This window comes from Protopterus annectens, chromosome 4.part0 (genome assembly GCF_019279795.1).
Source record: "Protopterus annectens isolate FY-2018-M chromosome 4.part0, PAN1.0, whole genome shotgun sequence".
NCBI lineage: Eukaryota > Metazoa > Chordata > Ceratodontiformes > Protopteridae > Protopterus > Protopterus annectens.
In genome coordinates, this window is record NC_056733.1 from 1,105,831,918 (window position 1) to 1,105,851,186 (window position 19,269).

Genomic DNA, 19,269 nt, shown 5'->3' on the forward strand with positions numbered 1-19,269 from the left:
GACTACATGAAGAGACAGAGGAGCTCTCCGATCATGTAGCCCAGGCGGTATGACCCTGTCCTTGTCCAGCATCTTATGCTCACCTAGAATGATGCCGCAGTATAAAGACAAAATGATCGATTTTAACAATTGGCTAAAATTTTAGTGTCATTCAAAGGGGATCCAGTGCCTGTCAGCCTGGGATGATATGCTCGACAAGCCACGTTGCTTCGCTAGGGACGGCTTGCACCTGTCACCCCTGGGCTTTCGGATACTGGCAAGACTCTTGCCACCCCCATAGTGCCTTTTTTTAGGCAAGGCTCAAGAGACAAACCCAGCTCCATAGAAAACTCAAAGAACAAAAAATGAGGGTAATGCTGCTAAACGCCAGAAGTCTAACCCTCAAACTGCACACACTCTAAGCTCTCCTCAGTATGGAGAACATAGATATCTACGCAGTGACAGAAACCTGGTTCAAGGCTCCAGAGAGCACCCCAGCACTTCCAGGTTATACCTCGTATCATGCTTTTCGGCCCCAAAACTCGGACCGAACCATAAAAGGAGGGGGAGTATCCATATTTATCAAGGATACCCACACCTCCAGGTTAGTGGAGTTGCACGAAGCATCAGAAACCATCCATGTGCAAATAACAGTAGGCAAAACTGCCTTCCTGTTTATAGCATGCTACAGACCACCGTCTCAAAATCAGGAATCCCACTCGGCTTTCCCGAAAACATTGGAGAACATGAAGATCTCTCCAAACACCATTATATTGGTTGACTTCAACTACCCAAACATAGACTGGGAGCATGACTCAAGCCCCAACACACTAGCCCAAAGGTTCCTGGAATTTATAAACTCAAATGCCATGGAACAACTAGTCAACTCCCACAAGAGGGGAAAACATACTTGACCTGATCATCACCAACATGGGGACCCTATGCTCCACACCAGAAGTACACCCCTCATTGGTAAGATCAGACCATAAATTAATTTCACTGGATATCCAAAACCCGACCCCCAGCCCAGAAAACCACAGTGAAAAACTTCTCAAAAGTGAACTTCACACTTCTCAAAACTGAGGTGGAATCCTTCAAGGCCCCCGGGCCAGTGGAAACTACGGCCCAAACCACAGAATCCTATATAAACGCATTCTATGGACACCTCCAGGAATGCATGGATCATGCTATCCCAAACAAAACCAAGACCCAATCGTCCAAAGGCAGGCGTCCACTCTGGTGGACCCCAGCCATAAATAAGTTGTACAACAGAAGGAGGAAGCTACTACATGATAGAGCAAAATCCCAAAAGGGAAGGCATCTCTGATCAGTACTACCAAAAAATTACGATCCCTCAAAATCCTAGGCCAGCTTCGAGAGAAAATTTGCACAGGACACTAAAGACAATCACAAGGCTTTCTTTAGCTATGTTAGGAACCTGGGATGCAACTCCAGATATGCTCAGAATTGATTCTAAATGACAAAAAATACACTGAACCCACAGACATTGCCAACATCCTGGCAGACAAGTTCAGTGCAAACTTCTCCCCCCCCCCCCCTTCCCCCTCAAAAGAGCAAATATCTATCCCAGCAGAGTGCAGCCTCCCTAACATCTCAGATGCTCAGGTGAAAGCCACCCTTCTCCAAAGCAAAAAACACTGCTTCAATGGGACCAGACTGTGTCCCGGGTTGTGTCCTACATGAACTCCAAGAACTACTAAACCCTCTTCTTTGGTACTAGGAACAGGCGAGAATAAAATCCTAGGCCCTTTCTGATACAGGGACTGGCTGAATGGCCCCATCTGGAGTAACTGAGAAACTTGCTTGTGAGCCTCCTTTCTTTGTGGAGGAGGAACGTCTGGCATGCCTTTGAAAGGGGCATTGTATGGAAATAAAATCTGTAACCGTGGTGAATGATATCCAACACCCATTTGTCTTGAGTAATTAAATCCCAATTTTCTTTGAAAGAGACAGTCTTCCTCCCAAAGGAGCTGCCAGACGAGAATCTACTGGCAGCTGAAAAGACAGGTCATTGGGTCTGTTTACGAAAGGACTGACCCCTGCCCTCACCAGAAGTCTGAGCAGGTGAACTCCCTGTTCTAGGCCTAAAAAGAACCTTGAGCCCTGCCCCTACCACGTCTAGACCTACCCCTAGACTGGGAATCATAAGCAGGATATGTCCACCCCTTAGCAGGCCAATTTCTACTAAACTTCGGTGGCTGCACCTGCAAAAATCTTTAACAGTTTGCATAGACTTAGCTTTGTCCTCCATTTTCTTTAAAACTGCTTCCACAGGCGATCCAAACAACACATCAGACTGTAAAGGAGCATCCAAAATCCTTGTCTTAACATGCTCAGCTAAATTCTGATCCTTCAACCAGGCATGCCTGCGAAGAACAGAACTAGTAGCAGCCACCCTCGAGGAGGCCTGTACAGCATCAAAACCACATTGCAAAGAATGCTTACCCACTTGTTCAGACACATGAACCAAATCCAGCAACTCTTTACACTCAATACCTTCCGCCAAAGCATCCACCTTAGATTTTAATTGTAAAGGAGATAATTCTGATATTTTAGCATGTGAAACTGACAATTCAACGCTCTCATGGCTAGAGTGGAAGAAGTATACACTTTCTTTCCCCACCTATCCAAAGCCCTTGCCTCTTTATCAGTGGGAACAGGATTTTAACCACAGAAGCCTTAACACCTTTAGGCCCTTGAGAAATAGTTTCTGGGTCCGCCCTAGGACTCTTAAACAAATATTTATGAGCTTGGGCACCCTATAATACCTATCAGGCTTAACAGGAGCAGGAGGCAAAGAGTCAGGGTTCAGGGAAGCCTCTGCAAAAACATCTTCCACCACATTCAACACAGGAGGAATAGCTAAGGGCCTATGCTGGGGTAAAAACAAGAATTCCCTAAGCCTTTTCCTGGAATCAGAGTAATCCTGGCCTTCCCATTTAAAGTGCTCCCTCATGGAATGCAGAGTCTCTGAAAATGAGAAATCCTCAGGAGGAGAAGCTGTAGGAGTGGAATCATCCACATCAGAATCAGAATAAGTAGGATACTCCTGCAAGTCTTCCGCAGAAGACTCTGAAGCCTCTGAACACTGTTCAAAACTATCAAACTCCGGTTCCACCCTAGGCCTCTTAACAGGCGAGGGCATAGAACCTCTAATCATAGTAATCAAATCTTCTGCCATTTTAAGCATATGTTTCTTAGGTACAGAACCCGAAATGCTAGGAGAAGCCCCCACTGAAGCTGAACTAGGCCTACCTCTCAAAGAAGTTTTGGCAACAGAAGGAGAGGCTCTAACTACCTTGGGAAGAGAGGGAAGAACAGTTACCTGAGAAGCCCCCTCAGCCTGGCCTACCTCCTGAGAAGGCACATCCTGTAACAGTAAAGTTTCTGCCTGAGACTCCATGGAAACTCCTGGCAAAACCTCTGGCTCCACTGAGCCTTCTAAAGAACCGACGTCCGGGACTGCCGTTCATCAACCCTAGGCTTCACTGTTTTGTCCTTGCGCTTCTTGGAAGCGGGCGCCGGAGCATCCGGCGGCATTTTATAATTACAACGCTTCCCAAACACTAACCTGGCACAGTCTAACCTCCTCTTAATAGTGCGTTTGTTAAACCTAGCACAAGAGCGGCAACCAACAACGTCGTGCTCAGGCCCTAAACAAGGTATACACAAGGTATGGTAATCCCTATGAGGTATCTGTTTCCCACAAGAAATACAGTTATTCACTTTTCTGACATCCGTAAAATACTGAGGCAAGAAAAACCAAAATGTTCCCCAACGGGTCCCTAGCCACCTCTGTTTCGGTCTGAAACTCCGGTTTCGGAAATATTTCAGAACGCCAACCTGCACTCGCAAAACTGCTTCTGCATCGGACCATGCGGCAAAAAAGACTGAGGATATGACGTCGGTCATGCGCATTAGTACCCTGACGTTCTGTCGTCAGTCTAATGCGCCCTGACCGACGTCAGCCTTATACTCTGGTATTCGGGCCGACTGGACGCGGACTATACCCAATAGTAAGGACTGCAGCAATGGGGAACGAAGAACATCGAAAATTTCAGGAGTCTGCCAACCAGCACTTATGAACTCTGCTTCTGCTTCGGGCACCCCGCGTCAAGAAAGACTAATGTAATGGCGTTGGCTGCATTGTTTTATACTCCCTGAGGACCTGACGTCATGGAAGAAGAGACAGCATCTGATGCAGGAATCCAAGACTCTGGTATTCAGGCCGGCTGAGGGCTACCTGCAGGCAGATAACCCAAATGTGATGACAGCAACAGTGAAACACGAAGAACATTGGGTCTCAGTAGCGGCCTGCGAATCCATCGAAGTGGGCATCAGGTGCTGCTAAAGCACCTGAGTACCAGCGAAATGGCTCTTAGCTTAATGGAAGCGTTGTCGGCAGTTTTGGACCTGTGCGGTCTGTCTCTTTATCCTTACATTTTTTCGGAAGATCGGTAGTTGGATGGCTTACCAAAGTCATTTTGGAATACGGAGATCGAGAGCGAAAGTATTTAGCGAGAATAAGGGCCCAACGACGAATAGTTCAGGCGTTGAACAAAGCACAAAACCGACAACTAGGTATGTCGTGGTCTGGGCCTAAACAGATGATGCAGTAACAATGGAAATCTCAGTGTGTTATTTGCTTTCCACAGGCGAGACAATTAACTTTTTCTGACATCGGTTAGAGCAAGAAAAAGGGATTCCCCAAAGGGGTACTTAGCTTTAGAAGACTTCAGGATGATTCAATTCGAAAACAAAACCTCAGGTAGCGGCTGACATGCACTAGTGCAAACTGCTAATGCTTCGGGCTCTTTGGCAAGAAAGACTGATGCAATGGCATCGGCTGCCTGTTTTTATACCCCTGACGACTTTACTTCAGTCCTGGAGCAACAGCAACCGACGCAGAAATACTAAGTCTCTGGTATTCGGGCCGACTGAGGGCTACCTGTAGGCAGATAACCCAAGTGTGATGACTGCAACAGTGAAACACAAAGAACATCTAAGCAGCAGTATGGTGAAAGTTGATGCAAGTGTATGGAGGGGGGGTATCACAGGGCGATAGCAAAGTAGGTTACAAATAACCTGTGCCTTAAAATTCACTACCATAGAATAAACAAAGCTGCATTATTTTAGAAAATGTAGCAGTAATCTATTCATCATAACATGTTTTTGCAACAAAGGCAAAGACTTCATGTCATGCAGGTACATTCAGCTATGAAATGCCGGCAAAAGGAAAAACGGACACATCACTGCACTAATGACATGTTCTGTACAATGCCTTATTACTGGAAAAACTCAAAGCAGATAAAACTCAGCCATGCAATTGCCGCTACGTACCAACATACAGCCCTGCTCCCTAGTCACAAGCCAATTATGAGGAACACACACAGACTAAATGTAGAAATGCGCTATGCTAAATAAGAGCCAGAGGTGGTCAAGAGGTGCACAAACAACTGATCAGTGGGAAGATTTAGTATAATACTTATAGTTGAAAAGGAGACGTGCAGTCCTCAGACCACAGCCCAATCTACCATTACAGGTGATACTATCAGGTTGTGCATGCACAGATATAACCATTCTCTATTAGTTTCACAGAATTAAACTTTGTTTTGAAACTTCACATATTCTAATGAAAAAAAAAAATCAGTTCTGGTGCACTTAATACAATTCTCAGAGTTTTATGTACACTTGTGCCTAGAATGGATATCAGTCTGCCAATATCACACTGTTTGCCAAAGGGATTTCACTTTAGAGAGATGCAGGGCTGGTAGCATGAGGCAGACACTTAACCAGAGTTGGTGACAGCAGGTCTCTGTGGGATTGACAAGATCCAAGATTTCATGCTTTCTTGCAAAGACATTTTTTTAGGTCATCCCATCTTTTTTTGATTGCACGCCAACAGAATAGGGAAAACAGTGAAAAGCTATCCTGTGCCAATGCTTTGAAATTCTAAATTTACATAAGGTATGCAATTTCAGACTGGAGAGAGACCAGCATTAGTCTTCATAGGCACAGCCGGGGAAATATTTGCAAGGAGGTGCACACCCAAGGCTGACAAAACCAAAACGTTGTGATTTAATATTACCTTGACCCTTCCCAGAGGAGATCAAAAAGCAAACTTACATGGTTGACATCAAGTGCTAACTATAAAGTATTCACTTTAATTTTAAAACAAAATGGTTAGCTGTCTCATTCCTTTTAAGGACATGCACTGATACATAAAGCTTACCTGGAATAAGCATCCTCAGAGCCCCTCTCATCAGGGTCTCCTTCTTCGGTTCTGTCAAAGTTCAGAACATCAGACTGAACATCATGTATCTGGACACTAGGAGCATGATTCAAAATTTTCAAGTTTTCAAAAATAGTTTGCCTGATCTGATCCAGGTACTAAAGGTACAGAAAAGGAAAACCAGGTTTAGTATGGTAACAAAAGATCCATTCTGGTTAAGCAAAGAACTCCGGTAAGTATTTTAGCAGACTGCTGGGCTATACTAAAGTAATTTTTGGACTCTGTGAAAAGTTAATCATTCTGTACAAAGAATTTACTGACAAATTACACCCAAAGTGTTATGACTGAAGACTTCAAGTTTAGTGTTTACTCAGTGTGGTTTCTAAACATCTCACCTGTCTGGTATTCTGATTTTCTATACGTGTACTGACATCTGGGTGAAGGGTAAAATCTGGAGCAAAGTACTCAAAATATTCTGCAAAAGAAGAAAGACATTTAGTCCAAGAAACTAAGTTTTCGCAGTTAGACACTCACTCAGGTTTACTAAAATCCAATGCCATTTCAAACTACTGACTTTTGTTTGAAAAATTGCCCATGCAAGTTTTCAAATTCCTGTCACATCCCTCTAACCACCAACCCTATGCATTTAATACTGTAACAAACTCCAAATTCACCATTTACCACTTTCTTACTCAGAAATCATCATCCTTATTTCTCACCTTTGTAATGTTTTAACTAAAATATAAGCAGTAACTTGATTCTTACACAAGCCAAATATGAGCTAAAAACAACACTTGGGTAAACATGCAAACTCAAACAGTGCAATTTAATATGCAGTACGTATCACATCTGTAACATACTCCCATGGGCAAAGGACCTACAGCAAAAATTCCCCAAAACAAAACTGCCAAACCTTACTCACTGGAGTCCTTAGAGAACCTTAGTGGTGACAACCCATATATCAGGAATATAGCAACAGTGATTTCAGTTAGGGCATCCTTAAAACTCATATGTATAAGCAGAACAGCATCATCTCAGGCATAAGGAAACAGACATGACTTTTTGTCATCCAAAAGATGCACCAATTAACCAGATAACCGTAATGACCATAACAACCAGATAACCATATAAACAACCAGATAACCCAATAAACAGATAACCATACAAGTAATAAATATGAGTATATAATAACCATAACATACAAATAACCAAGTTAACCATACAAGTGCCTTTTGGCTCATAAAATGCACTCAAATATCTGAGAAGTTTAGGTTGGTCAAACTTCTGACTTTGCAGGCCTGATAAACTGTCACAAGTCATCTATCTAGCACTACTAAAGAATAAGATGTTTGTAAAGTTTTGCTCCAGCATACTTCTGAATGCTTATACAAAATGAAAAACTGCTGATTTAATTGTTATAAGCTTGTTTCTGTGTTTTGTATTACCTGCACTTAGTTTAAAAGTTTGTTTGTTGTATTTAACTGTTGAGGCTGCCCACTCAAGTGCTTGTTTCCCGCCTTTCCTAAACTAGAATAGTCCCTTATACAGGCTTTGCTGTATTCTGGACTTTTGGATAGTTCCTGTGTTGCCCATTTCCTTACTTGGATAGAAGGAAGTTTGTCACCAGTGGGAGTGGGGAGCCTTGAGCAGCCTATCTGTCCCTGAAGGAGTGACCTCAGCACAAGAATCTTGTAGTAATTGGCCATTTTGGGCCATTTCTAGCTCTTTGAAGTTCCCTGCACAAAAACCCGCTTTAGCGCGGCTTTTGCTGACAGCGCATAGCGCAGCGCTTAATCAGGTTTATAAACTATTCCCGGCCCCACAAAGTCTGCTCTTCACTTTTTCCCTTAGAACTGCTCTCTCTCAAATTAAACACCCTATTCAAAATCTAAGACCCTGCACTTGCCCAAATAAGCAATCTTACAATCTTGCACTGATAAACTAAAAGCACTACATCCTCATATACTCTCCACAATTACCCTGTCCCCTATTGGTCCTTTGTAATTAAGTGATAAAAGAGTTCCCTTTACTACTCTAGAATGTCCAAAGGTCAGTTAATGGTTTCCTCTCCAGTCCAGCTGGCGAATCTGGGAATCTTGAGGCAATGTTACAACTGCCTCATGTACACGGACAACCCTCTCCTCCTCCAAACAGGTTCAAACATGTGAAAGATGCAACCATACAGCCAAACTGGAGGCTGAGCTCTCTCACCTCAGAACTGGTGTAACCAGTCAGGAGGAGAAGGTAACCTCACACAACACTAATCCAGTCTCACATAGTCCTACCACAACAGCAAACCAAACAGATAAACACACAAAAACATACTCCGAGGCTCTAAATAAAAATCTACCTAAGCAGCAGAGACCTCCAAAGCAGACATCCAAGCAAACGGTACCCCACAGCAAAACATGTGCAACACACAGCTCACAACGTCAGTGTGCCAAACAGTCACAGCCCTTAAGGCAGAATAACACACCTGATACACTTGTAATAGGTGATTCTACAGTCAGACACACTGACGTCCCGCTCACCAGGCTGAACAAGAAGGTCACAGTAAGCTGCCTGTCAGGCGCCAGGATCCACCACAACGCAAGCACTCAGATCACTCCAAAGCAAGTACAAATATGACTCAATCATAGTACATGCTGGTGTGAATGACCCGAGACGTACCTCCCTCGACTACATGAAGAGACAGAGGAGCTCTCCGATCATGTAGCCCAGGCCGGTATGACCCTGACCTTGAGCAGCATCTTACCCTCACCTAGAATGATGCCGCAGTATAGAGACAAAATGATCGATTTTAACAACTGGCTAAAATTTTGGTGTCATTCAAAGGGGATCCAGTGCCTGTCAGCCTGGGATGACATGCTCGACAAGCCACGTTGCTTCGCTGGGGACGGCTTGCACCTGTCACCCCTGGGCTTTCGGATACTGGCAAAGGCTCTTGCCACCCCCATAGTGCCTTTTTTAGGCAAGGCTCAAAAGACAAACCCACCTCCACAGAAAACACAAACAAGAAATTAAGGGTAATGCTGCTAAACGCCAGAAGTCAAAACCTCAAAATGCACGCACTCGAAGCTCTCCTCAGTATGGAGAACATAGATATCTACGCAGTGACAGAAACCTGGTTCAAGGCTCCAGAGAGCACCCCAGCACTTCCAGGTTATACCTCGTATCATGCTTTTCGGCCCCAAAACTCGGACCGAACCATAAAAGGAGGGGGAGTATCCATATTTATCAAGGATACCCACACCTCCAGGTTAGTGGAGTTGCACGAAGCATCAGAAACCATCCATGTGCAAATAACAGTAGGCAAAACTGCCTTCCTGTTTATAGCATGCTACAGACCACCGTCTCAAAATCAGGAATCCCACTCGGCTTTCCCGAAAACATTGGAGAACATGAAGATCTCTCCAAACACCATTATATTGGTTTACTTCAACTACCCAAACATAGATTGGGAGCATGACTCAAGCCCCAACACACTAGCCCAAAGGTTCCTGGAATTTATAAACTCAAATGCCATGGAACAACTAGTCAACTCCCACAAGAGGGGAAAACATACTTGACCTGATCATCACCAACATGGGGACCCTATGCTCCACACCAGAAGTACACCCCTCATTGGTAAGATCAGACCATAAATTAATTTCACTGGATATCCAAAACCCGACCCCCAGCCCAGAAAACCACAGTGAAAAACTTCTCAAAAGTGAACTTCACACTTCTCAAAACTGAGGTGGAATCCTTCAAGGCCCCCGGGCCAGTGGAAACTACGGCCCAAACCACAGAATCCTATATAAACGCATTCTATGGACACCTCCAGGAATGCATGGATCATGCTATCCCAAACAAAACCAAGACCCAATCGTCCAAAGGCAGGCGTCCACTCTGGTGGACCCCAGCCATAAATAAGTTGTACAACAGAAGGAGGAAGCTACTACATGATAGAGCAAAATCCCAAAAAGGGAAGGCATCTCTGATCAGTACTACCAAAAAATTACGATCCCTCAAAATCCTCCAAGGCCAGCTTCGAGAGAAAAATTGCACAGGACACTAAAGACGATCACAAGGCTTTCTTTAGCTATGTTAGGAACCTGGGATGCAACTCCAGATATGCTCAGAATTGATTCTAAACGACAAAAAATACACTGAACCCACAGACATTGCCAACATCCTGGCAGACAAGTTCAGTGCAAACTTCTCCCCCCCCCCTTCCCCCTCAAAAGAGCAAATATCTATCCCAGCAGAGTGCAGCCTCCCTAACATCTCAGATGCTCAGGTGAAAGCCACCCTTCTCCAAAGCAAAAAACACTGCTTCAATGGGACCAGGCTGTGTCCCGGGTTGTGTCCTACATGAACTCCAAGAAGAACTAAACCCTCACGTAAAATTGCTGTACAATCTCAGCCTCACTACAGTATATGTACCCAAAGAATGGAGTACAGCAACAGTGGTCCCACTTCACAAAAGTGGTGCCTCAATGGACCCTGGTAACTATCGCCCCCATAAGCCTAACTAGCCTTATCTGCAAGGCCATGGAGAGGATCATCATGGAACTCAAAGACATTGGGGACCTACAGACACTAGATCCTACCCAATTTGGCTTCTTCAAGGGCAGATCTTGCCTCTTGAACCTAGTCAACTTTTTCGAAACAGTCACCAAGGCCATAGATGAAGGGAAGGTAGTCCACACAGCCTATCTGGACCTTGCAAAGGCATTTGACACAATACCCCACTCGAGCATCATAGATAAGCTATCCAGCTTAAATATAAACCCCTATGTCACAAGATGGGTTGCTAACTGGCTCAAAGACAGAACCCACAGAGTCAGAATTGCCGGTGCCATGTCAGATTCGAAACCGGTTACAAGTGGTGTCCCACAAGGCTCTGTTCTGGGAACTCTCTTGTTCGGCATATACTTCTCAGAGGTACAGGCCAACACGGGAGGACCATGGCTGACCAAGTTCGCAGATGACTGCAAACTGGGCGCCATAATTGACTCTCCAGCTGACAAGAACATCCTCCAAAAAGGTCTCACAGAGACAGATAACTGGTACCAGAGCCATGGCCTAAAGCTAAATGCCAAAAAGTGTATAGTCATACCCTTTGGCAAAAACAAAGTTACCACAAATTACCACATAGGTGGTAACCCATTAAGTACAGAAGAAGTAATTAGGGACCTAGGGACCCAAGTTGATAGCAATATCTCCTTTGACAACCACATTGCCAAAGTGGTTAGAAAGACCTTCTACATAGCCCACCTTATCACAAAAGGATTCACATCTAGATCAAGTTAGGTAATAGTGCCCCTTTATTCATCCTTCTTCAGGCCCATCATAGAATACAATGCCCCTTTTGGGATGTACCTTACCTGACACCTACAGCAACTAGAAAGACCCCAAAAGTACCTCACAAAGAGGATCAAGGGACTCAAACAGATCCCATATGCAGCCCGGTTAAAAAAACTCCAGCTCTACTCAGTTGCATCAACCTACTTCAAGGCGATCTATGCCTGACATACAAAGCTATGTCCAACCCAGAATTAATGGACATGCTCCACCTCAGAAAATCTAAATCCCTTAGAACCACGTGCTTGAGGGACTTGAACCTCAGCACAGAAATAGAACAGAACATGCTGGAGGGACAGATTCATAACCCAGAGGCTCCCTTCGCTCTGGAATAGAATCCCAGTCCATGTTAGGCAGAGCACCTCACTGACTCAAGAGGAATCTTGATGAGTGGATGGGAGATCGTAGGTTTACCCCGGGGATTACTTCTGTCTCATTACTAGACAGAGGCACAGTAAACTAACCTTAAAAAGAGCACAGCAAACTCAAATCAAAGGGTGGCGAAAGCCAAACACACTCGGGCTAGGCTTATAAATGGCCCAGGGCAGACAGCCTAGTATGAACCTATGAACCTATACATCTGTAATGGCCCACGCACGAACAGCTATAATCAGTTAGCTTACATGCAATGTTGACAACACACTATTTTTTCCAGGTTTCTTTCAAATATAAATACTGTTTCATTAGTTTTCTGCTACTTCAATAATTTCATACTTGTGTCCAACATCTGTATACTTAATGTACCTATCGCATTTTCTTCTGAGGTGCCAGTTTTCTATGCTTGTTTTGCACATGCTTCTGACAACATATATATACACACACACACACACACACACACACACATATAGACACAATTAGAAACCCAGGTCAGGAAGAATAATCTCTACAAGTAGATGCCATAATCAGCAGCTTCAAACTTACAAGACCTCTAAAGAAGGCGTTCACCCTGAAATGCAGAGTTTCAGTGTAGATGGTGGAATATGAAATCACTTACCACTATAAGGAAGCTCATCACTGATTTGTTCATCCACCAGCAGTGATGTCTCGTAAGTCCTAAAATAAAAGAAAACACCATAATAGCCCTGGGTCTCCTACTATTAAAAAAAAATATATATATAAAGCAGCTATATTAGAGTTCTACAACAGGTAGAATGTACTGGTACAAAATGATTTGGAAACCAGTTAGCTTCACCCTTCATGTTATCTAAAAACAGAACGCCTGCGACCTAGATCTAGGGCACTTGGCCCTACATACTGTCAATCAACCCAGCATTTTTTTTGAGATGCATACACAGTTGCATATTCATCCACACTTCCGAGTTGTAACCAATTTCTATAGTAACCCTCCCCCCCGAATGACTACAGACACCCAGATTTAGTTAAGGGGAAGAAGGAAGCATGTTGCCAGACATTTATTCCACATCATGCAGCACACACATCTATGAATAATTTAGAAGTGACCAATCTACTTTCTACCTATCCCATTTTAGGAATGTGGGATGAACACAGGGAGGACACAAACTTGGCAGACATGGGGCAAACACAGCAGAGAAGTGAGTTGGAGAATCTACTGCTAAGAGGGGACAATGCTACCCTCACTGTGCCAATCACAAATGGACTACTACCTTGCAATGACAGATTTGAGTGCACTACATTACATATATCCTCAAGCAACTTAAATCAATCTTCACATCCATAACGGGCTTTGAAATCATTTTTCTAGAAAGGATTATTTAAAGCTTTCACACTGTGTAAAGATGAATTTTAAGAGCTTTTTTTTTTTTTTTTGTTAACCATGCTTTGATTTTACCCCATTTGTTTGCTGTATGTCATTTGACATTTTATTCTGTAAAAGTCTGTAAGCACTGAAAAATATTTGATCTTAAACATTAAAACAGTTAATTCAGTGGCATGTCTAACAAACGTCACTACTTTAAAAAGTGCCGAGTACTTTAGTCAGCACAGACTCCAAATGTTTTGTTTCTCTGTTTCAAAATGAATCAAGTGCACTGCTTGTGCATTAAATGCAAACTAATTTCAACCGCTCCAAAACCTGCAGAAAGAGTGAAAACTAGCAGATTCAAGATATTCAATGAAATTCAGCTACAATCTTAATACAGTTCCTCTAGTGTATGACCAGTTATTTCCTTACAGAAAATTTCTTCACGGATATCTACCTCAAACCTTCAAAGCAGGCTACATGACTTTTACAGGCAATTATTGGTTGACTCGTTCAGCTGTTCAAATTAATTTCTAGTTATGTACTTACCAAAACTTCGCATCTGTGTTGTCCTCTTCTCATTCTGCTTCACTGATGGGTCTCTGATCCGATCCTCGGATCTGACTCAGCTGCCTGCAACAATCTTCCAGACTTGAGCTCCTCCCACAATCCTCCACTCCTAGCCCAATCTCCTTGGATCGAGTTTGCTGCCCCTTATGAACAAGATACAAAAAGAGGAATAGCCAAAAGTTCAACTTGGAATCAAGGTTCATCACATGCCATTCCAGGTCCTTAGAAGCAAAATATTTCTTTGGAGGGGGAAGGCTGGGCAGGCAGGTGAAACAAAATGAGAAGAGGACAACACAGATACCAAGTTATGGTAAGTACATAACCGGAAAATCTGATGTCCCTCTCAATCTGCTTCACTGATGAGTCAGAGTCCCCAGCTATATGATCTCTTGGGTGCCTCATGGAAGGATATGCCGAAGCACTGATGCACCAATCCTGCTCCTGGACACATCATCCAATTTGTACTGGGTCACAAAGATATGAGAGTTAGACCAAGTGGCTGCAGCACAAATGTTATCAATGAGAATTCTAGAGGAAAAGGACACAGATATAACAGATCTAGTGGAATGAGCCTTCAGAGGACCAGTTAATTTGATACCATTATCATAAATGCAGCAAGTAATCTACCTTGCTATTGTCACTTTAGACCCCTTTTGACCCTTGCGATTAGGAGAGAGAGAGAAAGAAATAACTGCTCTGACTTTCTAAACTGCTCAGTCCTGTGGAGGTAGAAACGTAGCTGTGAATATCTAATGACTGTAGACTGTATTCCCCTTTGTTGGAATAGTTATGAAAGAAAACTGGAAGCTGGATAGCTACTTGCGTATTATCGCAACCAGATTTTTGAGGTCGCAAAATTCAGATACTTCAAGTGAAACAAGTGCATGCACGACTCAGAATTGATCTTCCAAGTTTTTTCTACAGTCACATTACAGTGGCTAATTTTCAGGAGCAGACTAAGCTGTATACATACACAGCTAGTTTGCATCTGCAATTACACAGTGGAATCCTATATGATGTAGCACTGATGCAATTACCTGTTCTCATAAGCTGCTTCCAAAGTTGCCATCATTCTACTGTTTGAAAAGAAATGAATGCCATTATTTACTGACATTAAGACTCAGTGATGAGTCGATAACCACACAAGTAACTTGCATGGAATAATTTAAAAATATGAGGCAGAAATCTGGACACTGGAGGTGTATTCAGTGTGTGCCCAAGTGTATTCAAGGTAATGCAGAGACAGACATGTTTAAAAAAAAAATATATAAAAGGCTGGTAAACATGGAATCCATGAAACAGTAGCTCATTGTAAAGTCTTTCATCCCTTCTGCTCTAAGTTGTCCTAATATTAAATCACATTTGTGAATTCTGACACATGCATGTCAAGCAGAGTGCCTCCTTGGCCCTCTTCAAAAGGAACCTTTATGATTGGATGGGTGATAGGAAATTCACCCCGGGGATCATGTCAGTCTAGACAGGGGTTCAGAGAAGTAAATATTGTGGGAAGAAATATCCAGAGAATTGTTATGGCTAGGCTTGTATAGGCCCCTAGGGCAATTCCCTGGCTATATCTTATCACAGTATTTACTTCCTGGACCCCTGTCTAGCAGGGCGAATGACAAGACCCCCGGGGTGAATTTCCTATCTCCCATCCAATCATCAAGGTTCCTTTTGAAGAGGGTCAAAGAGGCTCTCTGCTTGACATGTATGTGCAGTCTATTCTAGAGTCTAGGGAGTTTCTGGGTCAAGAACCTATCCCTCCAGCATGTTTTGTTCATTTTTATGACAAGGTTTAGATCCCTGGAGCATCTCTCTCTGAGGGGTTGGGATTTCTTTAAGTGTAGCATGTCCAACAGCTCTGGGTTTGACATGGCCTTGTATGTTAAGCAGAGATCGCCTCAGAGTAGACGATATGCGAGAGTATAGGCTGAGTTTTTTTTTTTTTTTTTTTTTAAAAACGGTCAGCATAGGGCATCTGCTTTAGGCCTGCGATTCTTTTAGTGAGGTATTTCTGTGGCCTTTCCAGTTGTTGCAGATATCTTGAGAAGCACATACCAAACAGGGCATTGTATTCTATAATGGGTCTAATGAGGAATGAGAGTACAGTGGGATAAAAGACCTCCTTTTTTTTGGATGAAAAGCCCTTGGTGATGAGGTGTGCCACATAGAAGGATTTCCTGACCATTGTGGCGATGTGGTTATCGAAGGCGAGACCACTGTCCACCTGTGTCCCCAAGTCTCTTATCACACTTTCGATGTTTAGTGTACTGCCACCTATGTGGTAATTCACGGGTACGTGGTTTTTCCCCAAAGGGGGATAACTATACATTTCTTGGCATGAGCTTGAGACCATGGCTGTGGCACCAAGCATCTGTTTCTGTAAGGCCCTTTAGTAGAATATCAACATCATTTGGGGATTCAATAATGGCTCCCAGTTTGCAGTCATCTACAAACTTTGTTAGCCAGAGTCCCTTAGTGTTGGCCTGTACTTCAGAGACGTAGATGCCAAACAAGAGCAGTCCCAGGACTGAACCTTGCAGTACTCCACTTGTCTGGAGCTGGATTTGGAGTTGGCTACTTTGACAGTGTGGGTTCTGTCAGTAAACCATAAACCTTGGGCCATAAATGTAATGTCCGCACGCACAGACCTCAAAACTAACTGCCCAGTTGGACAATAGTCTAAGGATAGAAGGATACCAGCCAGATAGGGAGAAAACAGGCTAACCAGGGAGTGAATACTGCAACATGGAAGAGAAAGACATCTAAGGTTATGGCAAGACTTTACCACAACTAATCTGTGTCCTTCTATTCTCATGTTGCAGTATTCTGACATGTGGGAGAGTACCACAGCTCCTGCAGAGAAAAGAGTGGAGGAAGAGGTGGCAGTCTCCAGGAATCCATGGAGGATGGCTCTAGCAAATCCTGCCCTGGCTCTGGAGATGTCCAATTTGTAATCCTTAGTAAAAGTGTGTACAGAAGACCATGCGGCTGCCTATAGGATGGAAGCTGTACATAGGCCTTTGAGGAAGGCCCCTGAAGAGGCCCCTGCTTTAGTGCAGTAGGCCGTGTGTTGGGGAACTCTTACCACAGAAAGTGTAACCAAAAGGATATAGTTTTGCGTATCCATGAAGATAGTCTGTCTGGATACAGCTTTCCCCAGGGCCCTGGAGTGAAACGATACATAGATCTGGTTGTATTTTCTAATTCTCTTGGTCTTATCAAGATAAAACCTCAGTTGCCTGTGAACATCAAGGGAATGGATAGACTGTTTAAGAGACAGTTCATTTACCACTTTGGGCATGAAGGAGGGGTTAAGAAGAAAAACCCTGTCTTTATGGAAGAAGGTGTAGGGTGGAGTAGCCATGAGTGCCTACAGCTTAAACTATCCTAGCTGAGGCAAGGGCTAATAAGACAGTTTTCCAGGTGCACATCTTTAAGGTGGCAGAGGCTGCCAGTTCAAATCAAAGGGGGCTGTGGTAAGTTTCTCAATCACAAAGTTCAGATCCCAAGGAGGAGGGATAGGTTTCCTTGGAGGTCTGATGTGGAGGACCCCATTAAGAAAAAGTTTTACCTGCAATCTAGATAATACTGGATGATCAATGGGTAAAGCAGGCTGAAATGCCTGACAAGTGGACTTTCATAGAAGAGTATGAAAGTTCTGATTTTAGGTGCTCACACATGAAGGCCAGCACTAATGGAAGATCTGCTTGGAAGGGGTCTAGTTGCCTTTGAAGACACCATTTGGAGAACCTATCCCATTTTGCTAAACAGGATCTCCTGGCCTCCCTCAGGACAGACAGCACGTCCTCCGAGCACAGGTGTCCGAAAGGGATCAGACGTTAATCACCCACAGGGTAAGACTGAGGGTTTGCAGATGAGGGTGGATGAGAGCCCTTCAATTGTGAGCAGATCCACCCTGTGAGGCAACTTGTGGTGACTGCCCTTGGCAAGAGATAGAAGGGGGAATCAATGCTGCCTTGGCCAACAGGGAGTCACAAGCAAGATTTTCAGCTTGTGTCTCTGAATCTTCAGCAGGACATTTTGAATTAGAGAGAAGGAGGGAACGCATACAGCAACAGCTCCTTCCAGGGAACTGAAAAGGCATAAACTTTCCAAGCTAGTGGAGATGGGAGTCTGGAGCAAAACAGCCATAGTTGGCTATCCTGAGGGGAGGCAAACAGGTTTATTTGTGGAGTGCCCCATTGGTGGATTATTTGTGGAGTGCCCCATTGGTGGACAATGTCCAGAAATACATCTCTGCTCAATATCCACTCATGATTTTGAGACCGTGATCTGCTGACAGCATCTGTTAGATGGCTGTCCTGTGATGGAATGTAGACTGCCTGCAAGGTTGCCCTTTACTGTGTGGCCAATTCCCAAGCTTGTATGGCCAGTCTGCAAAGTAAATAGGATCTGCTTCCCCCTTGCTTGTTGATGTACCACATGATATACCACATCAATGTGGTGTTGTCTGTGAAAACTTGTAAGGGACCAGGCTGTAGGAGCGGGAGAAAGGTTTTCAGAGCTAGAAGAGCAATCACTTCACTCACATTGATGTGTTTTTTCCTGAGTGTGGGCTCCCACTGAGTTTGCACCTTGAGACCATTCATAGTGGTCTCCCATCCCAGGTCCGAGGCATCTGTGTACATGATTTGGATTGCCTTGGGTGGCTATAGAGGGAGGCCTGGGTTCTGCAGTATGTGGTGTATCCACCAGCCTAACTTTTTTCAGGCAGGTCAGGAAAGGAACCTGTAAATCCAAAGGGTGATTGTGTTGGGACCAGATACTCTTCAGATACCACTGGAACTTCCTCATGTGCAACCTTGCAAGGGGTAACATGGGAAGAGTAGCTGACAAAGCCCAGCATGCGATTCCATGGCTGAGATGTGAGCTTGGAGGCAGTCTTAGAAGTAAAGTACAGTTTTGTACCTACCATAAATGTAGATGTTCGAAGATCCACATTGCTGCAGTCATAACCTGTGGGTAGTCCGCTGTCCTCGGTCGGCCCGAATACCAAAGTATTAGGCTGGCGTCGGTCATGGGCGCTCAGATCTGACGTCAGTGCGTCATGGTATTAAAGCGCATGACCGACGTCATATGCTCAGTCTTTTCTTGCCCCAGATGTCAGAAGGCCCTAAAAAGAAAGGCCACAGCCAAAAATAGAAAAACCCATGTACAAACAACATCTACGACCCAAACCATACAACCACTCCAAACTACAGAGGGGAAGGAGGGAGGGTAAATTGGACTGCAGCAATGTGGATCTTCGAACATCTACATTTATGGTAGGTACAAAACTGTACTATGTTCTTCATCTCACATTGCTGCAGTCATAACCTGTGGGTAGAATCCCAAAGCAAGTGTAAGGAGAGGTTGGCAAAATCATAAAGCATTG

At 44.0% G+C, this 19,269-nt stretch overlaps 1 protein-coding gene across 1 annotated transcript in view; it reads right to left on the reverse strand.

Annotated features, from left to right (window-relative positions):
- HDAC3 (histone deacetylase 3) overlaps positions 1–19,269 on the reverse strand; it is a 1,027,013-nt gene that overhangs the window by 135,487 nt on the left and 872,257 nt on the right. Inside the window, exons 12-14 of the mRNA XM_044069080.1 lie at positions 12,576–12,634; positions 6,628–6,707; positions 6,233–6,390 (exon numbers count right to left, since the gene is read on the reverse strand). Of these exons, the coding sequence (XP_043925015.1) occupies positions 6,233–6,390; positions 6,628–6,707; positions 12,576–12,634 (297 nt within the window). The remainder of the gene's footprint in view (positions 1–6,232; positions 6,391–6,627; positions 6,708–12,575; positions 12,635–19,269) is intronic.